This window comes from Cervus canadensis, chromosome 22 (genome assembly GCF_019320065.1).
Source record: "Cervus canadensis isolate Bull #8, Minnesota chromosome 22, ASM1932006v1, whole genome shotgun sequence".
NCBI classification, from domain to species: Eukaryota; Metazoa; Chordata; class Mammalia; order Artiodactyla; family Cervidae; genus Cervus; species Cervus canadensis.
Window position 1 is genome coordinate 26,022,693 of NC_057407.1, and position 25,587 is coordinate 26,048,279.

At 36.7% G+C, this 25,587-nt stretch overlaps 1 protein-coding gene across 1 annotated transcript in view; it reads right to left on the reverse strand.

Annotated features, from left to right (window-relative positions):
* SUCLG2 (succinate-CoA ligase GDP-forming subunit beta) overlaps positions 1 to 25,587 on the reverse strand; it is a 262,225-nt gene that overhangs the window by 81,924 nt on the left and 154,714 nt on the right. The window contains exons 8-9 of the mRNA XM_043443553.1: positions 19,753 to 19,914; positions 17,507 to 17,649 (exon numbers count right to left, since the gene is read on the reverse strand). Of these exons, the coding sequence (XP_043299488.1) occupies positions 17,507 to 17,649; positions 19,753 to 19,914 (305 nt within the window). The remainder of the gene's footprint in view (positions 1 to 17,506; positions 17,650 to 19,752; positions 19,915 to 25,587) is intronic.

Here is a 25,587-nt window from a genome sequence, read left to right on the forward strand (position 1 = left end):
ACAGTAACAAGGCAAGCACATCCAGTGTCAAACACCATTTCCTTTCCTGGTCTGAAAAGATGAGAGCTGGAAGAGGAGGAAGTGTGCCACCAAGCAGTGAATAAAAACACAAGTACTAAAGTCCTAATACCCATGCTGTTTTTATTAGTACTATGGAAGTAAATGGGATGCATAATGGACAAAACGTCATCGAGACTATTACCTTGAGCGCCAAAGTCACGGGTTGGAAATGAACCCCTGATAGAGCATGAGAATTTAGTTAAGTCTACTATATATTAGTCAAAGAGAAAGAAGAAAAATGATACCGACAAGAGCTAACTTCAGACACTAAGAACTCACCAATGAAAATGTTCTTTCATATGTAAACACAAAAACTGAGTTATTTTTCATCCTTTTAACATTGGGAAGAGAAACATTGAGTTTCTCTTCTATGTAACAGAAGCTTTGGACTTGCGAGTTCTGATAAAGGTGAATCTGCCGCAATTCCGAAAGCACTGTCCCCAGAGAAGAGTTCAAGAGAATGACCAATAGAAAGCAGTGGGAACCATTCCCTTGGAACAACTGTTCCCTTGGAACAATTCCAAGGAGGTCCTGGAACTTGCCAGCTCACTGCAATTTGTCCTATTATAAATTTGCAATGAAAAGACAGGCCTCTGGTCCAAAAACACTGCATTAAATGATTTGCTAGGCATGAAATAGTCCAAGTCCATCACCAACTTTGATATGCTGTACAAACGCACTGCTTCCATCTGCTGTTTTTGTTGTTGTTTAAGTCTCTTGTAGCCAGCTCTTTCAGGACCACGTGGACTGAAGTCCACCAGGCTCCAATGTCCCTGTGATTTCCCAGGCAAGAATACTGGAGTGCGTTGCCATTTCCTTCTCCAGGGGATCTTCCTGACCCAAGAATAGAATCTACATCTTCTGCATTGGTGGGCAGATTCTTCACCACTGAGCCACAAGGAAAGCCTTATTCCAGGTCCATTAGCAACTCTGATGTGCTGCGCGCATGCACTGCCTTCATCTACTCCTTTATAATACGCTCTTTTTCCACTTGAAAGTCCACATAGTTACAAAACTGAAATACTGTCTGGGAGGATGACTTCAATGATTATGGTATAGAAAAATCTCCCTCAGAACTATATAATCTGAATATTTATTTTTTCCCTCTGTCTCACCGCAAAGGTCATTTTGCCCATTTACTTGATTTCAATGGGATTCGATTTATGTGTTAGAAACCCAATTTTAACCCCAAATGTTTTGTTGATTCTAAGAGATCAAGAGTCATGTCCACATTCACGTAAGGGACCAGGTTTGCCTCATAATTTTCTTCTAAGCAATGTAGCCATCAAGCTAGACTATTCACCAAACCTGATGACTTCAGATGGTATGAGCCAGTATGTTTGGAAGCCTTAGCAATGGAAGCAAAAAGAGAGAAAACTGAAACTCATGGCTATTTTTATTGGGGGGTTATTATAAATAATACTAAACTCAGAAAATCCAGGGTAGCTGGTACTAGCTCTGAATCTAGTCTTACGGAATAGTCCAGGGCTTTGTCTTGGGATTAACTCAAAGAGGCTTCTAAGACCAGAACTTCTTATAATGTTCCTGAATGATTCCTGAATCTGAAAATGCATGCAAACTCCCTTGTATCTGCTAGTTAGCTCACATTCCCACAATAGTGCCTTCTCCATCACTTTCTGAAATTGGAAGCACTGTGGACTCACGAGGAGAACTTAAAAATTCCTGCAGCCTCAGTCCGTCTCCATTCCAAGTGATTCTGATGGAATTCATATATATAATAGGGGCCAACTACCCCATTAATGACCACCACAGCAACCACTGCCTGAGGATAACCACCACTGGCACTGCCCTCATGGAATGACTGCCTAAAGTTCCAGGCTAAAAGTACTTGATGTGTTATTTCATCTAGTACCACAGATTATCAACTCCACTTTACAGATTAAATGGCAGGCACAGAAAGGTGAATCAATTTGTCCAAGGTCACACAGCTGGGAACTGACAGAACTGAATCTCAGTTGAACTCTTGTCTGCTGATCAAGTAAAAGTTCTTAATGACCACATAGATGACCCTTCTAGTTGGGTTTAACATGCTTGACAAGAACACCCTGAAGCAACTTCTTTGGTCCTGTTTTTCACTGCTCTCTTCATACCTTCCCTAGCTTGTTTAATCTAATCTCATACACCAAAAAGTCACATTTTTGTGTCTCCACAAAATAAAAAGTCACCAAAAACACACACATTTAATTTATATGAATCTGCCTTTACAGGCATGGGGATAGAATAAGTAAGTGAGAAAGAGTTGAAATCCATGAGTAAAATCTAGTGGGTGACCTCACTGCCATTTCATTCAAAGGAACTCAGTCCCTGAGGAAGATGGGAGGGACTGAGAGTCACTGCTCACTCCCAAATGCTCAATGGATGGGCATCTCACCACACTATAGGGACTCTAGTCCTTAAAGACATTAAGATATATGGGTAACTTAATTTTTTGCCTTATGAACTGTCTTTAGAGCCTCACCTGCACATGGATTGTGACTCAACCATGTAGTGCTTGCAGTGAGCTAGAGATATACGGGAATGACAAAGAGGAATAAAAATTAGCTCATGCCCTGATGGTGGTGGTTTAGTCAGTATGTCATGTCTGGCTTTTGCGACCTCATGGACTGTAGCCTACCAGGTTCCTCCTCTGTCCATGGAATTTCCCAGGCCAGAACACTGGAGTGGGTTGCCATTTCTTTCTCCAGGGGATCTTTCAGACCCAGGGATCCAACCCAGGTCTCCTGAATGGCAGGTGGATTCTGAATGGCAGACCATATTGCAGGCAGTCTCCTGAATGACAGATGTATTCTTCAGTGACTGAACCACCAGGGAAGCCCATTTCTTGTCTAGGAAGCCCATTTCTTACTCCATTTCTTGTCTAGTCCATTCTCTAAGAGAAACATGAACACTCAATATCATAAGCACTCATGGTGACAACCTCATGGGTAGAAGAATCAGCAACAAGGTCTCACCATGAAACTGAACATACAAATTAAAAGAAAAGCAGGTAAATTTCAATTCTCCAAAGATGGTTGACATAAAGATGGTTTATCCAATGGTAAGGAAAAGTTATATGCTTATTCTCTGATCAAAGAATTTTTGTAAAAGGAGTCTTCACAAAGAGACATCAAGATAAAGAAACATTATATTGTATTTTTAAGTGATTTTTTTCATCCCCCATGTAAATCAAAAGAAAACTCAGTAAAGACCTTCCTCATGTCACATACCATCATGGATCCATTTTCTTTCTTTTTTTTTTTTTGATGGATCCATTTTCTTGACTAAACATAAAACTTGATTCAACATCTCCCTCTTGAAACACTCTACATTACAATTTTTGTCAAATACTGAAAGATCTGACCACTTCCCTTTTCCCCAAAGAGCACTAGGAACCCAGAGAGCAAATGAAGGTTGTATTTTGTAACAAGAATAGACAGGAGACTGAATCACAGCAAAACACTTACAAATCAAGAGAGAAGAAGAAAAGTACCAAGAGAGATTAAAGCCACAGAGAACAATAATAGGAAAGGAAATCTCTTGTGAAAAGAAGTAGATGATGGTAACTTAATCGGGACAAAAATGAATTAGATTTTCTTCAATGACTGAGCTCAAGATTAGGTGATTTCATAAAGTTTATAGAAAGTCACTTGAAAATCACACAACTTGTTGCTGTATTCTACGCTTAGAGAGAAGAGAAATAAAAATTCTCCACAAGGGAGTTGGTCTTCAGAAAAATGCATTTACAATCCCAGTTGATGAATTTTACCTATCAACTAGGAGATTATCCTTAATTCTCATTTGGATAGAAAAATCACTTTAGGATTGATAAAATTTCTCTGAGTTTCACAGAGATTCTGACATAAAAATAAGAGGCTAAAAAGTTAAAATACATGGGGGTGTAGAGTGCATGGGGAAAGAACTAAATAGAAGTGTTAACAGATGTGGGCCCAGGGCCAGCATGCAGCACCAGAGAATGCTGGGACAAGTCCCCAAGTCTGGTGAGAATTTTAAAGGCATGGTATATTAAGCAGACCTGCTGGGTTGTCAGTGTCATACAATGAAATCTAATTCAAAGGGGGAAAAAATGATTTGGCCCATAGCTAGGAAAAGGAGAGCAGCTCAAAGAAGTAAAGAGAAGCTGCAGAACCATAATAGTCATCATTCTCAAATTCAGGCAAACGTGCAATCACCAGAAAGACTTGTTAAAACACAGTACTGGGCCCCACCCCAGAGTTTTTGATACAACAGGCTTGAATGGGACCAAGAATTTACCATTCTAAAAGGGTTCTAGGTGACACTACTTCTGCTGGGTCAACCACTTCGAGAATCACTGACTTAGAGAAAATAGGCTATATAGGAATGAGGTCCGAAGGCCAAGGGAGTCTCCATCATGAAGGTTTGCTCCTGAATCTTACTCAGACTTCTACCAGGTAGGAGGGCACCTCCTCAGCCACATTGTTTTCATTCATGATCCCAGACAGAGACGACCTTTTCCATGAGTTTTAGGAGGAAAGCTGATTAGACTGAGGGGCCTGTGCTAGGATATCACTTGTGAAAGCATTCTGCTTTCAGGGATGCAGTAAAGCAAGTGGCCTACTCCTAGTTAAGGATACCCCATGGGCAGGAGTGGGGAACAGAGGATCCAAGCAGAGACACAGAGCATCAGAGGAGGCACTGAATTTGATGGTATTCCCAAGATCACAGGGAAAAGGAGAAGAATCCTTAAAGGAACAAGAAAAACAATCATGAGAAAACATGATGGGCAAGGAATAATATCACAGTATAATTCTCATAGCCTACAACAAAGTTTACTTTGGCATCAAGATGTACCAGGTGCAATCAAATTCACCTATGATACTGGTTTTATGCACATATTATCTATCTTTATTCACAGAGTAGTGCTTTTCACATAAAACATGGTGAAGGATTTTCTTTTATGATGATGAGGATCTAATTTCTGTCCAGTTATCCTTCCTAAGATATTATGCATTGTCTCATAAATTGATACACCTTTCAATAGGTAGTGTTTTAATGTACCTGGAGATAAAAAAATGGAATGACTGAATCTATTCTTTCAGTAAAACATCTTTTCATGTTTCTTGGCTTTTGTATTTTTTACCTTTGCTCATTTGAGTATCAAACATCTCTTCTTTGGAACTTGCTTAACACTGTGAGCATTTGGATTAACTATCTGGAAATTCATCTTCATGAAGAAGCTCCCTTTATAAAGTAAAACAACTAATCACAGATTGCAAAACACAGAAAAATATCTGAAATCATCTAAATACAGTATGAGCTGGACATTTCTCTGCCAAACTGCTACCCAAGTGCCAATATTCTTGGACCACACTGACATGGTGAAGATTCTAAATCACTTAAGTCTCCTTCTCAGAGAAATATACTGCTTGGGATTAACGAGCAAGTGAATCTAGAAGGTCATGGGTTAAAACTCCAAATGGATTTTCTGTTCACTGTTTATGATCCTAAGGCCTCTGAGCAGACACCTAAATGTGTGCTCAAAAAATATTCCACTGGAGCTCTAATTGAGAAAAAAGGGATGTGTCCAGAATGCTTACATATAACAACTAATGAAAAAACTCACAGATAAGCTGGAAGAAAAATAATTAACTAGGATTTGTGCCAGCTGTCCATTGGGAATGCTAACTAATACATGTGTTCTAAGTGCTCTGTTTCATAAGACCTCAAAGGTGGTAAAAAGAGCATCCCAGGAGAGGGTCTTAGACATGTAGATAAAATATCAATCGATGTTCACAAAGGACCTCTAATTGCAAGAGAGTTGCCACCCAAATTATTAAAGTTGCAGCATAAACTATTCAAGTGAACAAAATCTTGTTTTAGATCCATAATAAAGCAAGAAATGTTGATTAGAACACTTTGGCAAAGAAGTAGTGAGTAAAGACAAAGGAAAGGAGGGCAACTCCAATGGATGTAGATGTGGAAGAGCCTCCCTCAATAGCGGCAAATACATCATCACAAACCTGGACCACAATGCATGTAACAGCTACAGCATTTTGTTCTCCAAGGTAAATTTATCTAGAGGTTTTCTTGGACAAACCTATCAATTTATTAAAAAAAAAACAAAAACAAAAAACAACTCCTGGCATTTTCAGGAGTTTTCAATTTTATTTTTCAAATTAGTTGAATATCATCACATAATATATAAGGTATTTGTCCTATATTATGGATTTATTCATTCATTGGGCTGTGAATTCACTCATTTATCTATTTATCACCTCTAAAATGGCAGCTCCAAGAGAGTAAGACTCTATTTCAATCACTGCTTTATCTTTAGTGTCCAGAGGAATGCCTGGCATATAGACAATATATTCCCTTTTTTTCTGTTTTAACCTGAAATAATTTTGCTGAAATGTGAATTGCTTTTGATGGGACACTTGCTTTAAACCACAAGATATCTCCATCTGGATTATCAGAGTACAAAATCCCTTCTCTCCACCCCCAATGTAGACACGGTATATTCCTGTTTGGCTGACATTTCTGAACAGTCCAGCTTAGTCATTCTGTGGTCTCAGGAACAAGTCTTAACTTCAGAAGGGATCTTTGAAGACCTGCTTCCAACAGGCTAGGGATATCTCCCACTTCAATGAAGTCATTCTTACTGCTGAATGAGCCTTTGCCAACCTCATGGTTGACATTCTGACTTGCAATTTTAGCTGAGTTCCTGCCTTAGCTATGTGCCTGGTAGGCTAGTCTCCCTACAACCAAGCTTCTATTTACAAGGTACCATGCATGAATGGCGTCTGATCCCTGCACTATGGCCTGTGAACTGTGGAAATGGCTACCTGTTAATAGAACACCCTAAATACTACTTAGGAATTGCCTATGTTTGTACTCTTGTTGTTTTCTGCTAACATGTTGCTTTCGGGTAAGATCTGCTACCCACCCTCACAATCCTCCCTGTAAAACCAACTATTCTCCTGCCTCTGGCAGCTGGATAAAGCCTCATTCCACCCTCTGAAGTGAGGTCCTTCCTTCCATCATTTACTTGACCTTGTAGGACAAAGTCTAGTTATAGATTATGGTCCTTACCAGGCAGCCCTTTCTGATTAAAGTCTCGCCAAACACATGACACTAGCATCCAGTTTAGGAAATAAATTGTTTCAGAAAGACAATTCATTGATTCATTATGCTCTTCTTTCAGACTGAGAACATTTGGCTAGATGATGCATATGGAAACAAACATGAATTGTCAATATGAACTTGCTCTGAAAATACACTTTTGGGGAACTTATTATGTTCTACACATGAGATGGGTGGCTAGAAATAATGAAAATATAATAATAGTTGAACAAAACTATGGACTGAAAAAAAAAACAACTCAAGGAAAGACTGTATTTTTAGCTATTTATAAAGAATATGGAGCAAATGGAAAGTTTACTGAAAAATCAGTAAGAAGTGGGAGGCGGGGGAAAAGAATAGTTCAAGGTAATTTTATGAGACTTAAGAGAAATGAATAAAAAAAGGAGATTATTGAGTGGTGAGAACTATAAACTGTAAATATCATATAGAAAAGGGAAATTGGGACAAATTATCACCAAGGTGGCATCTGATGAGGGTGATAAAGATTAAAAAAAAAAAAAAAACAAACACCTATTTTAGAAGTTTGCCTGAGGTGTCTTACTCCTTTACAGAGAATGCAAATAGAAATCAATGGATTCTCATGAAGTTCTTAAGTAAAATAATTCATTAGGGAATCCTGGCCCTGCCCCAAAAAGCATCCAAAAATAAAGGTGAGTTTATTTTCCTACTTCTAGCAAGTCTCATTCTTAACTCCCTTTCATCTTATTAAACTGTATATAACAGGAAGATATCAGGAAGCTCAAAAGAGTCATTGTAAGGTGCAGTGGTAAAGAATTCACCTGCTAATGTGGGAGACAGGAGACGCAAGAGATGTGGGTTCAATCCCTGGGTCAGGAAAAACCCTTGGAGTACGAAATGGTAACCCACTCCAGTATTTTTGTCTGGAAAATTCCCTCAACAGAGGAGCCTAGCAGGCTACAGTCCATGGGGTCACAAAGAGTCAGACATGACTGAGCACACATGCAAGCAGATCAGGAAGATATTGAACTGAGTAAACAGGAAGGGGCATTAGGACACCTCTAGGATTTTTAGGTTATTTCAAGTCCAGGCAATTCAGAATGACTGTATCAAATATTAATGAACAATTCACCATTAATTCTGAGATAATTAAACTCAAATCAGCAGTGCATGAAAGTAGTAATTGCACAGAACACTGAACAGGTATCCAATGTGGTTTTGGATTATACTAATTCTCATTTTTGATGTTATAAAAATTTGTTTTGTACCATAAAGCTTTTTATGCTTGTTACTATTGCATTTACAATGATATTTCACTCTGATTTAGCAAATCTGATTTACAAAGTTCATATAGTTTCTGAAAAAGATTTTAAATAGAATGTTTCTTTAAATTATCTTTAAAGTAAAAAGAAGCTTTAATAAGCTGATTATTAATATTGCTAGTAAAATTCATGGGCAGAGAGACCAACTAATAACATGAGAATATGTCTATCATGTAATATTGAACTAATTTTTAAAAAAGCCATCAAAAGGAAGAACATTCTAGTTATAACCTTATAAAGAAGATAGGCATAGATAATGCTGGAAGAAAATATAACAAACTCTAACAGCAGTTCTGTTACAGAAATAAAGTTGGGGCAATTTATTTTATTTTATTTTATACTTTGAGTAGGAAAGGTAAATTTATAAAAGTGAAAAATGATCAATTTTGTAAGTGTAAAGAAAACTTTCAAAAAGCATAAAGTGAAGGGATTTAAATGGGTAAGGAAATCACCTTAACTGAAATGTGAAAACTAAATTAAAATGTTCTCAAGGTTTATTCACTTAATCCATAGGTATAAAGCTGCTATGTCTCAAAAGTCATTTATGACACATTTCAAAGTTTCTCATAATCAAATACTTCCCTTAGGAGACATATAAATGCAAATTACAAAAAGTTTCTGCTTTTTATTTTACTTTATAGTAGGAGTTCCTAAATGTCCTTTCTTAGAAAGATAAAATGGAGGGTCTCTAGCAAATAATTCTGAAGAGCTGTCCTAATTATCTAAAACTTTATAAAGGCAATTCACATTATTCAGAGCAATATGGTCTATAAGTTGCAGTGAACACTGAATTACTGAATACTGAACCATTGCTCCTAGGGGAAATATAGGGTTAGGTTCCTGAGAGCCTTTGGTCACGTTTTTGTCACCTTATCAATATATAACCTTGTTTTTTGTGTAATTGTGGCCAACAACATTGTAAATCATGGCTCAAGAAACCTTATCTAAGATGTATTTTCTCTATAAGGCAGGTCACATTAGACTGTACTTTAGCACTACATGTGGGTCCATTTTAAACAGCACAATTACACACCAAAAAAGATAAAAACATGAAAAATGGGGCACTAAATACATTATGAAAATGACACTTGTTTACTGTAGGAGCACTGAAATAAGAAAGGAAAATGCTGCCTTGTTTGACATTCACTGAGAACAGTGTACCACATAACTAAAATTTTTCCAATTCTATGTACTTTTGCAAACAACTGTTAAAGCATTGAGTATTGATTATAGGATCACAAATAAAGTTTAGCACATAGGCAAATTTGCAAATATCGAACCTGCAAATAGTGTGAGCAACCATACTAAGAATCCTGGTTGAAAAAAATGCATATTAGGTTACAATGAAATTCCTTCAATACTTTGAAAAACATTACTTGAAAATAACTAAATTGGAGAACTATGCCATTTTAATCACAACATTCATCTTGTCTTAAGTCACATTTGGAGGGGTTTTGAGTACCATGCTTCCACTTACAAAAAACAGTTGTAATGCACCTTAATGTGGTGATTCATGAAGCAACAAATCTAAAAAGTTTTACTAAAAGTTTTATGAAAAACTAAGTAAATAACAGCCAAAAAAAAAAAAATACATGCATTAAGTGGTCTCACTTCATATTATTTCAGGAGGACATACATGTAATGAAACAATAAAAATTTACATAGACCAATTCAAAGACATGAGACAGCATGGAAAAAAAGTGTGGCAAGATATATAAAAGAGCCCATTCCTTTGATTTCCAAAACCACACACATGCCTGTATTTTAAATATGAAAAAGAGTGACATCACAATGGAAAACTGGGCAAAATACATTAATAGGCAGATCATAACAAAAGTGATAAAAATGCTCAATAAAAGAAAAATAATTTAAAATGTTACTTCTCATGACAGTAAAGAGTCACAGTAACAATGGCCAGGATGCAAGAAAACTTATTTGATGAAAACCCTCTATGTTCCTTCAACTAATACTGAGATAATTTGGCACTAAGTGTGAAAAACTTAACCTCTGCATTCATCTTTACCCTCATACTTCTATAAGTTCATCTTACGTAAATAAATCTGACCTGTTTCTGAAGTTATGGATATAAGGGGGTTCACAGCAGCATTATATTAAGTTGGAAACACCCTGAATACCAAACAGAGGACTGGTTAAGTAAACATACATCTATACAAGTGTATACTGTTTAGCCACTGAAAATGTTGAGTACTGTACTAAGACAGGCAAAAGGCACATAAAAAGTGAAAAGATTATATAATAGTCAGTTATATTATCGAAAATAGTTTTGTCAAAGATGCTATATTATTCAGCAACACTTACATATATAAAATTTAGTGTATTTCTGTACTTTTCTGTTTTATGTTTCCCTAATTCAATAATTAGGGGGAAAGGCACACACATAGAAATCCACTCCAAGTCAAGCCAATTTCTTCAGCAAGCCCATGTGGACATGCTACTCATTTAGGAAGTAGACAACGAGACAGTAACTCCTAATTCTCTGGCAGTAGGCGCAGGGTGGAGGGGCACGGCATGGCAGGAAGAAGAAAGAGGATTCAGTGTCTTCAATCTCCTGAATCCACTGGGGCTCATCCCACCAGACCACAGCTCACTTCTGCAGAGCAGAGGAACGAGAGGTATTCACAGTTTTTAACCTTGTTCTCCAGAATAATTTTACTCAGTTCACTCTCCACATCCAGTGGTTTCCTCTACTAGGCAATTTGGACTCTAAATGTGACAGTCACTGAGTAGTGTCTAACTCTCTGCGACCCCATGGACTGTAACCTGTCAGGTTCCTCTGTCTCTACAACTTTTCAGGCAAGAATACTGGAGTGGGTAGCCATTCTCTTCTCCAGGGGATCTGCCTGACCAGGGATCAAACCTGGGTCTTCTGCATTGCAGACGGATTCTTTACTGTCTGAGCCAATAGGGTAGCCCTTGGATTCTAAAACAATACCTCAAATATAACACTAGTAAAACCTTCAGATGCCATGATCACTCAACCATCCTAAGATCATTCTTAAGATTCAGAGATGCCTGACATTAATCTCAGCCATTATTTGTTCAACTTGTTAGGATATACACTATTTTCTTTATTTTCTAATTGCTGAGGTCAACTACTTCCTTTCTCAACGCAATAACATTAAGAATAAAAAAATTTCTAACATTTAATAAGTAGATATTATTTCCAACGTATATGATATTACAACTTGATTAGTGGTCCATTTCTCTTTAACAGTCTACAAAGGCCTCTCCACATAGGATTCATAATAAATTATTGAGCATGCTGTGATTAATCATAAAATCTACTAAAATATCCCAAAATCTGTTAAATTCTTTAAATTACTTACAATGAAACCAAGTCAGGTATGTTAAAATCTGAATACTGAGAAGTGGAGCAAAGGGTACAAATCTTATTTTTTTATTTACCTCTGACAGTATGTCAGCAAGGAGCATGAAAATAGATTTAGAGTGTTATATTACAGATGCTTTGAAAATGTGGTAGCTATCAGACACACTGATCATGTGTTAGATTCAGAAACAACTGTCTTTGCCAGGACTTGGCTCTTATTGGGAAGTATTGGCAGGTTAAGTTGGGCATGGAGAGCCAGACAGTCTCGGAAATTTGGGTCAAATGGTCATTGGGAAAAGAAAAGCAAATGTCAGCATTTATGAATTCACGACAGTAGGAAAATCCCTGCGAGGAGAAATGAGCACAGGGAGGACGGTTTTCCATGCTCCAATGTAAGCACAGTGGTTACGTGAAACAAGGGGCGAAACCAAATGACAGGTTGTAGATACAGAAGCACAAAGCCATTTTTACTCTCTTCAGACTAGGCTATCAGGTAGGTGATCACCATAAAGAATGGCTGCTTCTCAACTCTATGTGAAAGTAAAATTAGTTTTCAAACTGGTCTGTAAGAATAGAAATGCACAGTAATCATTTCAAAAAATAATGGTCATGTTTAAAAAGTATTAAACCTTATATCTGAAAACAAATCCCTAAAAGAATTCTATTAATTCCAAAAAGAAATATTCCCTTGCAGATAAGGCATTTCCGCAAATACATGTGGTATATGATAAAATGAGTTTTGTTTCATGCCTCTGATATAAGCATGTATTTAAGGGAAAAAGAGGATTTTCTGTTTTGCTTTTAAATAAACTCTAATTGTATGATAATTAATAATATATGAGGCATTTAGTATGTTAGTAATTCCAAAATATACTTATTACAACTCATGGCATTTGCATAAACCCCTCATCAAAAATACAGCACACAGTTTTACGTCCTCGGCCTCAAATTCTAAAGACTTTTCAAGTACTTACCACAGAGTTAAACCAGCCGGCCTCTCTTCAAATTTAAAACAAATTGTATTTTGTGGTTCTCCCAAATATGAATTTAATCCTCCCTTTATTAAACTGTGTTTCCTTGGCTGTCTGGAGGGAGAATCACTGCACACTACTGAAACTGCTTACACATTTCATCAATTTCAAAACAACCCAGGCAGTAACACTGGTATCAATGAACTGCTTCAGACAGCCCCCCTTTCTGCAGACAACCATTTATTCTCCACTGTTTCAATAATTCTAAATCTAAGCCTTTAAATGATAATCAAAATGAACACTCAAGAAAAAAGCACACAAACTAAAGTTTTCATCATGCTTTAGAAAGGTTTGCCAAGTACTTTACATGTATCTTAAATGATAATAAAACAATGCACTGGGGTATTATTTTCATGTCTACTTTATTCATGAGGTGACAGAAACTGAAAGAGTATATTCCATCGCTAATAAACACATGAAAAGGTGTTCATCCTGATTAGTTATGAGGGAATGGCATTAAACCACAATAAATACTACCACATGTCTACCAGAATAACAAAAATATTCGTGAGGGTGTGGAAAAACTGGGCTTCCCACACATGCCCATCAAAATGTAAATTGGCATATTTAGAAAACTGTTTGGTAGTATCACTCAAACTGAGTATATACATTACCCTATTGCCCACAAATTTTACATCCAAGCATATACACCACAAAAATATGCTCCAAATGGCATGTACGGTTATGTTCATAGCAACATTATTCATAGTAGTAAAAAATGAGAATCACACAAATGTCTATCAATAGAAGATGACATAAAAAAGCTCTTGTCAAGTTATACAATAGAATACTATACAGCAATAAGGGTAAGTGAACTGCTGCTACATAAAATATGGTTGAATCTGAGATAAAAAGTCAAATGAAAGATGACACATACAAAAGTATATACATTGTATGATTCCACTTGTATTATGCTCAAAACCAGGCAATACAAATCTTTGATAGTAGAAGTTAGGAGAGTGTTAGCTTTGGGAAGAAAGCAGGGTTGAGGGAGATAGTGCAGAGGCATAAAGCAACGCTGGGACGGTGACTGTCCTAGGGCATTCAAACTGCTGTGACCAACTACCACAGACTGGGTAGTTTAAAAAGCATTCATTTCTCCCATTTCTGGAAGCTGGCAAGTCCAAGATCAACTCACCAACACATTCAGTGGCCGCTAATTAGTACACAGGTGACCATCTTCCAGCAATGTCCTCACACCATGGAAGAGGTGAGAAAGCTCTCTGGGAATCTCTTTCATAAGGGCACTAATCCCACCCATGAAGGGTCTACTCTCATGATATAATTATAGCCCAAAGGCCTCAACTCCTCACACCATCACACTGAGGGGTAGGATTTTAACATATAAATTATGAGAAAACATACTCAGTCCATAACACTGGGAATGTCCTATATCTTGATGTGATCAGAGGATCCACAAATATGTTCACTTTGTCACAATTCATTGAACTATATACTTACAAATTGTACAGTGTTCTTTATGAAAGCTATATATTAATAAAAGTTTATTAAAATTTTTAGACAGTACTGTCACGTGAAATCATTGCCCTTTAAATGGGAAGTATATGTATCTCAATTCATACAATGAAGTAACTCTCTGAGGTAATAAGTACTATTACTATCTCCATTTTATAAAATAAGAAACGAAGACACATAAAAGTTACATGACATGCCCAAGGTGCCACAGTCAACACATATTAAAGACAGAATTGGAACCCAGGCTGCCTGGTACCTGAGCCCCACTAAGAATCTCTTCCAGGTATTTGGTACTTATATAGCACATTTCCTTCCTAAAAGGCTTTGAAAATTGGACTCTACTTTGGACCTAAACCAGGAAGCACAGTCAAATCAAGAGAACGGACTTCTCAAGTCATAAGCTACTGCTTTTCAAAATCAGGCCTCCAGAGGGCAATAGACTGGCTTAACCTTGGACAACAGAGCAGAGTTACTGTTGAGATTCATATCAACCATCTTTTCCTTTAATTCATTTATGCAACATGTTCTACATACTCCACATGATGGTGTACTCATTTTCTATACCTTTGGAATTCTAAGTTCAAAATTAAAAACAAAAGTCAAAAGCACAACTCAGGAAAATAAAAACATAATGCTAACATTCTTGATGGTAGTACTTCTCCTTTCAATGTGCTCAAATTCTTTACAGATAGACTGGCACAGAATCCTACTTCTACTTTCTAAAACAATTTTACTCCCTATGATTTTAAGAACACCTGTGTTTAGAATCTTATAAGTTAAAATGATGAGGGTGAGATCGTATCTATTCCACCACCAGCAGAACAAACTCTATTACCTTTCTTTCATCTCAAGCCCAGCTGGAAAATAAGGTAATTATAAAATATTTAATGATACTTTTCATGGGAATCCAGTTTAGAAAGCGTGCTATCTTGGAAAAATTCTTGTTTTAAACAGTTTGGCACAGGAACTTCACTCTACATATACTACAAACTAATAAGGGACACATTAGTTATAAAGGTACTTGTGTTAGGTCCCAATGAAAATCAGCATTTGGACTAAAAGTCAAGCGAAATAAATGTTAAGTCTCAGCTCCATGGCAGACATCATGAGTGGAAATATATGTCAATGCATAATATTTTTCTTGAATGAGCATGTTTATTACTTGATCAATAGAAAAAAAAAAAAAAAGAATTAGCTTGTACACATAACAAACAAGCAATTGCTACTATCACTTGATTTAAGTTTAACAACAATGGGCCTTCTGTTATTTTTAGTTTCAGTGTATTCAACTGACTAATCCTTATATCTAACAAGAAAATCAATACCTTTGAAATAATTAGTTTTGGGCTCTGGGGAATCTCTAGTTGTGAGCAACTGGATGGGGTTCTACTCGAAATAACTACTGCCAGAATTACAACCCGTTTCCTTGCAAGATCCAATCAATTCATCTATACTATTTTTTAGCCTCTGTTCCCTGAAATCTGTGAAACAACGCCAGGATTGAAAATACCCATTACATTTCTATGCTTTTTAACTGACTTTGAAATTTCAAGATTTGGAAAATGTACTGTGAGATGAGCCAAGCATTCATTTTCCTGATATAGCATGAGAAAAATAAAATAACTCCCACATACCTTTATCTACCCAAGATGACAGCCAATCTCAAAAAAGTTTAAATACTCCCAGCACTTGAAAATAGGAAGAGTCAACATTTTTTAAGAGATTGTTAAAAAAAAAAAAAAAAAAGACTTTCCAAGTGATTTTCATTCCCTTCCTGTACTTTAAGAAAATTAAAATTCAGGATCAGCCACTAAGAAAAGATTCTCCAAAGAAAATGCAATATGATTGTCCTGGTAGATCTAATCCTTCCTGGCTCTCTTTAATGCTCAGCACTGAATTTCAGTCAACACTAAACGTGCAGTATTTTATTACAGTTGCTTGTCCTCTGGGTATTTTGTGGTTCAAGCAGTTCAAAGAGCGGTGTATTATGTACATGGTATTTACGGATTTCAATTGCTTTGAAAATCTCTGGGATAAAAATGATTCTTCCCTTAGAAAGGAGTAGAAAAGAGGGATAAATGAATTCATAAATGATTAGGGAGCCTCTGATAATGTCCCTACTTAACCAATGAAAACAAGCCGCTTCTGTTAACAGAAAAATCACCTGTGGACAATTCGTGGCTGAGTGACTCTGGACTTCAGTCACTTTGCTATTTCTGAACAGCAATGCAGAAATGAAGATAAGTTGCTGATAATGTTTAACCATTTTATGTGTGTGTGTGTTAATTATAAGAAAAAGATTTAGCAAAAATGTAAGGTTACCAACTAAGTCATAATGAAAACAGACAAGCATACCACCAACCTAAGACAAAACTGCATACACAGGAGGCCCAAAATGCCAGTCTACTTATGAATGGGAAGTTTCCATGTTAAGTTCAGACAACATTTGAATACATATTCAAAAAATATTAGTCTTTCTATATAATGGTATCTACCTAAATCTTATCATAGACAACTAAAATCTAAAATGGATGCAAATCATACTGGTCTTTAAACTGATTAATTATTTACCAAATACCTACTATGTGCCTAGCATGACAGCTACATTCTAGTTAAGAAGAAAAGATACCCATGGAATAACATTATATGTACCTAGAGCATATGATACAAGCTGTAACACATGTAATCATTAGAGATGAAAATTAAAAAGCATATAGAAGGATGTGAGGTCATCATTTTCCAGTAATACATAATATTATAACACTGTAATTTTCTTCTGTCTTAATCTTATAATACCTCAGCACCTTTGAGGAAGGAATCTGAGACTCAGTCCTCTCTAACTCCAGTAAGCATAGAACTAATCACTTCATTGTTAAGTACACACAAAAAATATTTCATGCCAACCAATATTTCTTTATTTGCATGACACTGTTTAAAAAAATTTCCTTCCACTTCTCAGAACTTTATAAGCACAGGCCCTGAAGTAAGATCTCAGGGGTACTTATAAGCCTTTTACCCAGATGATTTAAGCCATCATGAATTCCAGTGTGATATAAGGCAGTATTTGTACCTGGGGCTGGAAAGTATTATACATGTGCTGGCTTATTAATCCTCAGCAGCAGGTACAAGGCAGATTGTTATGGTGAGAAATCATTACACCATGCAACCTCTCCTACAAAAAGAGAAGTTACCTTAGGATCGGCTGTGAGTAATTTGAATGCTTGATATACTTGAGATTCCTTTACACCACCACCAAGATCCAAGAAGTTGGCTGGCTTCCCACCATTCAGGAAAATGATGTCACAGGTAGCCATGGCGAGTCCAGCACCATTAACTGTGAAATGCAAATGGTACACAAGACAGGATAAATAGAGCAACATCAAAGTCTGCATAAACTTTGGCCCTTCTCCATATTACTGAAAGAGAAACCTGACATTAATAAGCCAGTTTCCAGCCTACTTGACATTCTATTCAACCAGATAAATCCATAGACCTCAAAAATAAAGAAACAGAAAATGAACGAAGAATAAACAAAAAATATCCAGGAATAGGGAGAAGGATTTATTGAGAAGTTAAATCAATCTGGGAAAGACAAAGAAGCGAAGAGCTTCATTCAGTAAGCAATAAATTTGGACTATTAGTAGAGGGAAGAGTTTTAGGTTCTAGACAGTATAAAGTTTAAGAGATTTGGGAGAGAGGGAAAAGGCTATAAAAAGTTGCTAGAGCCTACGAATTACATCATTTTTAATATTCTTTAAGAGATTTGAGTAAAGAATGTGATTTTTTTCCATTTTTTGCTTGCTGTGAATATGTTTCTTTGAATGTGGCATCACTTGGGGGATTGAACCACAGGGGTTCCAACGTCAACAGGACTGAAACACTTTTTTACACTCAGTGCAACTATGCATGTTTATGTGTTCTCTGGAGAAACGAAGAAAACAAATAAACAAATGACAGCATCAAAATAATATTCCTAACCCCTGTTACTATTTCAAATTAATGTAAGAAATGTTTGCTAGCAACCTGATCATTAAAACTAGAACTAAAATAAGCCAACATCCTAGAAAGCTTTCTTTAAAAAAACAAGTTTTAACATCAAAATTCTTATTTTCTAGAGCTAAGTTTTATTGATCAATTGCACTTCTTTTGCTTCCTATGTCTAATTATAGGAAATTATTTTCCTTAGTTAGATAGTCCTTCCCACACACACACACACACACACAAACTCCTGAACATTATAGAAACTCTTCAGGTAAAGTACCTTTCACGTTTTCTGACTCTGTATTCCTCAGATAATGCCTATGAACTGTGACTAAGCAAGCCTGGGACAACTAATATAAAAAAAATTTATATATGATCTTCAAACAATGTGAAATGTGTTAATCCTACCTTTTGAGACTGCCACCTTGGCCAAATCATGCATACTCCTACAGAGGCTACAAAGAATATGCGTTTAATTTGCTCTAAACACACCATTAAATCTTTCCCCTTTCTAAATGCCTACAAATATTGAGAGCTTATTAGCTTATCAAGATAAGAATGATGTAAGTGATCTAGTACATAAGAGTTTTTGCTTCAATATAAAGAAAGAGCTTTTGGTATCACTTGTAATTGGATGTCATTTTCTATTGTATGAACAGCAAACTACTAGATGAGGTCTGTTCAGTTCTGAATATAATGATACTGTTGGTTTAATGAGCTACAAATCTTTTTTATTTTAATTCCATTAAGATTAAGACCTCTGTTTCAAGTGCAATGAATTGGTTCCACCAGAAACATAGAAGCGTATAAATCTCAGTATTATATGCTGTGGACAATAACAGAAATTGTATTGCCTCTTTACACCCATTCTTATCTCTGCTAATAAGCCACTATCACAAATTTAGATTACTATGATAAAATCAACTGTCTTATTAATAAGCTGACATAATGGAGTAAACATTTGATCATTTGGTTTTCACAGAAACTCAAACTTTAGTATAATGATTAAAGCATGCATTCTCTTCAACTTCCTCTAAGAAAGTAATATATTTTAAATAAAATTTTGGCAAAGGTTCTGACTTTTACTAGTCAAAGTTTAACTGAGATGCTTTAAAATACTGGTCCTGAACTGGGGTGACTGCTTACCAGAAGGTAATGTCTGGAGACATTTTTGATTGTCACAACTGGTGACAATGCAGCAAAGGAAAGAGCCTGACAGCAAAGAATTATCCCACCCAAAATGTCCATAGGGCAAGAAGTGAGAAACCCTGCTTTAAACCAGTGACCACAGGCCAAAATGAACTTTTGAAAGAAATTTTGGGGTTTTTTTTAAGAGTTTTTGGCTACAAAAATCTCATATGTTCACCTGCAATTGGGAAATAACATTTTAGAAACCAGGGGTCTCTAAACTCTGCAAAAATTCACAAATTATTATTTTGATATAATGCTTTCTTACCAAAACAGGCAATGTTCCCGTCCAGTCCTATGTATTTTAGATCATATCTGGCAGCTTCATTTTCAATGGGCTCATTCTCTGATTTGTCATCCATAGCAAATATATCCTTTTGTCGGAATTCTGCATTGTCATCAAAGTTTATCTTGGCATCAAAACAGACAACTAATAAAGAAAACACAAACATACATAAATATCTCCTAAGGATCTATAAATTATTGGATTGGCCAAAAAGTTCATTCAAGTTTTTCCATCAGATGTAACAGAAAGGCTCAAATGAAATTTTTGGCCAATCCAATGAGTTCTCCAGGCTGAAAAATACAGGAGAAATAAAATCGAATACTGTCATTTTTTCTCAAGCTTCAGACAGGAGATGCTGTTAAGGCTTTGTCTTTAAACTTTAAAGCTACAAAGACAAATATGACACGATCCCTGTTTTCAAGGGACTTACATTCTAATAAAAAGCATAATTTTAATCTGTTGGTTTCTATGAAATGACAATATAAGTTGCCATCACTCTTTAAAAGCTACATACTGGCATAGCTAAATATAGCGTTGATTTGCAATTTTTATTACAGTTCCTGTTTTTAGTAGTTAACCTTTCCTGTCAATACAAAGAGAGACTAGACAATAATGCTTAATATTGCTGTCCTCCTACAGCCTTCTTCTGATGTTGCAAAATGAAGTTTTTATTTAGTCACTATGCTCACTAATATGTCTAGAAGATTTAGTGGAAAGAATACCAAGTCAGAATCATTAGATTTTTTAACTTATTTGATCCTTAACTAATAACTCTGTAACCTTGATAAAAATAACCTACTTTCTTGCTGGACCTCAGTTTTCATATTTGAAAAGTGGAAAAAGACACTCCCCAGACTGCTGATATACTTACTCTGGGGTCTGCTAAAAGTACACCATGATCTTGATGTGAGCAGGACCATCTTATGATTCTTGTGATTCAAGCTACAAAACATTAAGTGGCCAAGACTGGTCTGTTACAATGGAAGGCTGCCAGGCATTATTAGCACCACCGTCTCCACCCGCTGGTGCCGGCAGGAATCTGTAACTCTCCTACTGGCGAGGGGCCCAGGACACAGTGAAACTCACTCAGTGACAGGAATGGACCACAGATAGTTTTCCTTGACTTGTAGATCTTCCACATGTGCAATCAGGGAGCTAAAGCGGTGGGGAGTGGTGGCATTCTGGTGTCTTGGATCTGATCTCCTTTATTACATCCTTTAGAGCAGAAATTATTGTCTAGGATGATACTCCATAATAATCTTCTACTTCACTTGGGATATCAACAGGCAGGGATCTATGACCATGAATTTAGATATTATTCATTCTCCATCAGCATTGCTCATAGGCACCTAAGTCTTTTCAGCAAAACAATCACCTATGTGCATTTCACTGGAAAGTAATGACCATGGTTTGTTAATACCACCTGCTTCTTATGAAAAGAAAATATTATTACCTTGTAGGATCCTGGAGTTAAAGACCCCAGAGAGAGGTTTTTTTTTTTTTTTTTAAGTCTCTTTACCATAAAAAGTGACAATTTTGGTACAAATCTGTGCAGAACTGGCATATTAACATCGGAGAATTCTCAGCATAAATAAAAGTCCAAACCACAAAGTACTTAAAGTAGCAGTGACTGACAGGGACAATCTTACATGTAATTTAATGTCTGCCTGAGTCCTTTGTCTTCCCACAAAATGTCCAACCACTTTACCCACATACTATGAATATACAGAGCAAATGAGTAATTACTTTCCAGAAATCTTAATGACAGGATCCTAGTTAGCAAAGGCCAATGTTCTCTGCTTGCTACAGTAGCATTGTCTCAGCAATTAATGACTTGTATAACAATCAGTAGGAAAGCAATGTCACTGTTGGCTTTCCACTGGGTTTATAAACATACTTTAATTAATTTATTAGCAATTTTAGCTCCTCCATTACTCACTGTCAACATTACTTGGAACCAACATGTTCAGAATGAATGGGCAAATGCTATGAAATTGACTTCCTAAGTGAAGAGTTTCAAATAACAGAATTCTTGGTCAAGATCAATAAACCAGTATATCAAAATAGGTCCAAGCTGATCTTTGCTCCTTGCAAAGACTACAAGCTACTTGAGAGACAGTATAATTAATAGGTACGTATGCAAATCTCAGAAAGCAGTCTCAGCTAAATGCCTGCAAAGTCAGGTTTTCAAAAGTCTCTTTTTCCTGTAGTATGGCATGTATGCCTAGTACAGAAATGAGTTCACTGTTTGGGGACCACCTTGAGAGAACTTTAGAGTTAGTGACAGCGGATGACAGGGTTATCTGTAGGTAAAAAAAAGGTGTATCTACAATGGGCCCTTGCCAAACATTCTCTCTCTGTAAACAACATAATTAGGTCAAATGTATATATGTCCAAGTGCTTTTAGAAGTTAAAAACACTACACAAACAGGAAGCAAATAAAGCAGCTTAAGAGTAAAGAAAGATAAGCAAAACTGAACTGCCATCATTAATACCTAAATTTTTTCTGGGGAGGGTGATGGCGGAGGGGAAATAAGGCCTTTGAGGTACATGGAGTCTGTTAGACACATATTTGTTAAATCTGCTCAGTATTTTTAAAACGGTCCCAAACATACATAGTGCTTTCCAGCCTAACAATCTCTGTTTATAATGCTACCTCATTTGAAAGTTCTCCCTTGAACTTGACCACTTAATGTAGACTCTGGTATCAAAAACACTTGGGGAGAAACTACAACCATCATACTTCCCAACCAGGAAGCCACTGTCTCTCTCAAGCCCAGTGGTCTTGTCAATCAAGTGGGACCAGAGCATCTTCTACCGCCTTGTGCTGCTGGAAGGGCAGGATGCGTGCGAGCACTCAGCCTCACTAGCGGCGGGCACGTCCTGGTGACTTCTGTTATCACCACTGCTGTCTTCCACACGCACAGTGCTTTCTTAGGGCTTCAGAGACAGGACAGGTCCTTAGGGCCCAGGACATAGGATTCTCTTCTCCTCCTATCACTGAAAATGACCTGTACTTGCTCCTCTCCCTTATAATCCTAGACTTCTGTTCAGAGTAAATCTAAACTAATGCCTACTGGAGTTTACACATGTTCACATTTACCCTTTTCCCACAGGAAGGATTTTAATGGTTGGCATTCCAGGCTTTGGAACTGACAGAGAAGGAGATTTTTCTTAAAGGGCGATGTTGAAAGAGATGACTTGGTGATGCTTGAATCACACCACACCTTTGCATAAGGTCAGGGTGGTTATAGATGGGTATAAAAAAGCCCCAAGTGAGACTATAAGTCAGACGGGGGTAGAGTATAGCCCTTAGGCCAGCTCACTGCCTGTTTTTGTAACCACAGTTTTACTGTTATTCAGTCACCACCATTCATTTACATACCTCTCTGGTTGCTGTCCCAAAACAACAGCAGAGATGAGTGGCTGAAATAGAGACAATAAGGTCTCCAAACCCCCTAATATTTACTAACTGTCACTTTATAGAAACAGGTTGCCACTCCCAGCTAAGCTCCAGTTCGCATCACATCCATATCCTACTTTAACAACTAAAAAAATAGACACAGGTATCATATATGTATTGGTGAGAGAGAAACTTAGAAAAGTGCATCACAGTAATATGAAAACAAAAAAGTATAACAAACAAACTAAACCAAAACCTGCAGCTTGCACAAAAGGAACAGATCAATCCCTGAACACTGACTGACTCTTATATGCTAACTTCCCCCTGTAAGACCCCCTCCAAGAACACTTTCAGAATTGGTGGATTAAAAACGGATTGTTTATGTCAATAAGAGCACAATAAAATAAACTTCCTTGTTCAGACCTTGGCTTTTTCATTTAATAAAACAATACACTATGGTAAAATATATTTTTGGAGGTGCTGAGCTTGGTTCACACATTAAGATTTTCAATGTCACATTAATGACACTTCAATTCTATAGAAAATTCAACTTGAACAAAGGCCATTCTATGTACAAAGTGGGTGAAAAAACACACCTATTAATATTTATAAAACAATTTTCACCATCAAAAGCACATGGTTACATGCTTGATAGATTATACAAATGAATTTTCCTTCTGAACAAATATCAAAGAAAGCTGCGGTACTTATATTCATAGGGTGTTTTTGTCATTTTGTTTAATGGTGTGAGATCCTGTGAGCTGCTAATTCAACAACCTCAATGAACAACGTGACTGGCAGTTATTGGCCTCTGACCCTAGAGTTTTAACAGAAGAATGTGCCACAGAATTAAACAAAATAAAAATACATTTCAGAGGGGAAGATTCACACATAAAAGAAACATAAACACAACAGGAAATAAGACTGTCATAATTAGTTTGAAAAATAACTTGTTTTCAGCAATGTACTGAATCTGATTTATGATAAATAACCATAACGTGCTACAGAAAAGCACTTTGCCAAGATGGCCTTAAAATGCTGATACTTCCCAATTAGTCCCACGTTCTGTTAAACGTTACTCTTTGAGGAGTTGTAAACTTTTTGAGAACTTTTCTTTAGTTGCTGTGAAAGGAGAAAAATAGATACTAGGCGGGAGGGAACTTAAGAGGGAGGTAAAGAACTGAGAATGTTCTCGAAAATAGAGTCTTATGTATAAAGAGAGAAATACAGAGAAACACCCACCAACAACATGGGCACAGAGCAACAGGGTAGTTATTTAGGGAAATTAATCTGAAGAAAGAAAGGAATTTGATATGCCATTTAACTTTGGATCACCCAGCTTTAATTCCCATGGAATCTTGGCCAGAGAGTCTCGGTTTTTAAATTGGGTTTAATTTCTTTAGCTCAGTGAATGAATTTGGTGTCCAACTGATGAAAATGCCTTAGAGCAGGAATTCTTAATCTCAGGACTACTGACATATTAAGTGAGATCATTTTCTGATGAAGGAGACAGCACTGTGCACTGTATGATGTTTAGTACCATCCCTGGCCTCTATCCTCTAGAAGCAAGTAACATCACACATCCCAACTTGTAACAAGCAAAAATGGGTGCTAACTAGATTTACTGTGGTCATCATTTGGCTAAAGAGATACAGACATAGATATATATCATATCATTATGGTATATACTTGAAACTAACATAAGGTTATATGTCAATTATATTTTAGTAAAAAAAAAAAAAAAATGTGTCTAGATGTTGCCAAAGAGTCCCTGGGGAACAAGATGCCCATTCTTGCCACTGAGAAACATTGTTTTAAAGATACCAAAGAAAAGTGTCTATGTGTAGGCAGATCTGACTGAAAGTGAGGCGAAAAGAAATAGGACATAAACTCGCACAGTGTCTTACAAAATAAGTAAATTAATGAAGATAGGTAAATATTTTTTTTAAACCCTGTTTTTTACCTGACAGATTTAATGAATAAAATCTGGCACTGCAATTAGACAGTAAGGAAAATAGTCCATTTCTCTCTACTTAATTGATAGCTTGCTTTCAATTCAAGAAAAGTTAGGTCATTCTCATAGGCATGTTTTGACTCAATGTTCCTTTTTCCACAGAGAAACTGCCTTTTCTGACACCATGTGATTCTAGCAGGACCCACGCAGGACCAATCAGTATCATCTGAAAGGACTGTTAAAGGCTGCTGAAGGAGGAGGATGGGAACTGGGAACCATCTTCACTGACAGCTCAAGATGCTGGCTGACAAAGATGCAGAGTTAGAAGCAAGCAGTCATGGACAAGCAGAGAATCCCTGATTCCCTTCATTCCTTTAGCCAGTTCACTCCTAAACTTCTCTGTAAAACAAGTAAAATGAGAACACTCGTCCTCAGGGGGCTTTTTAACAAAAATCAGGCT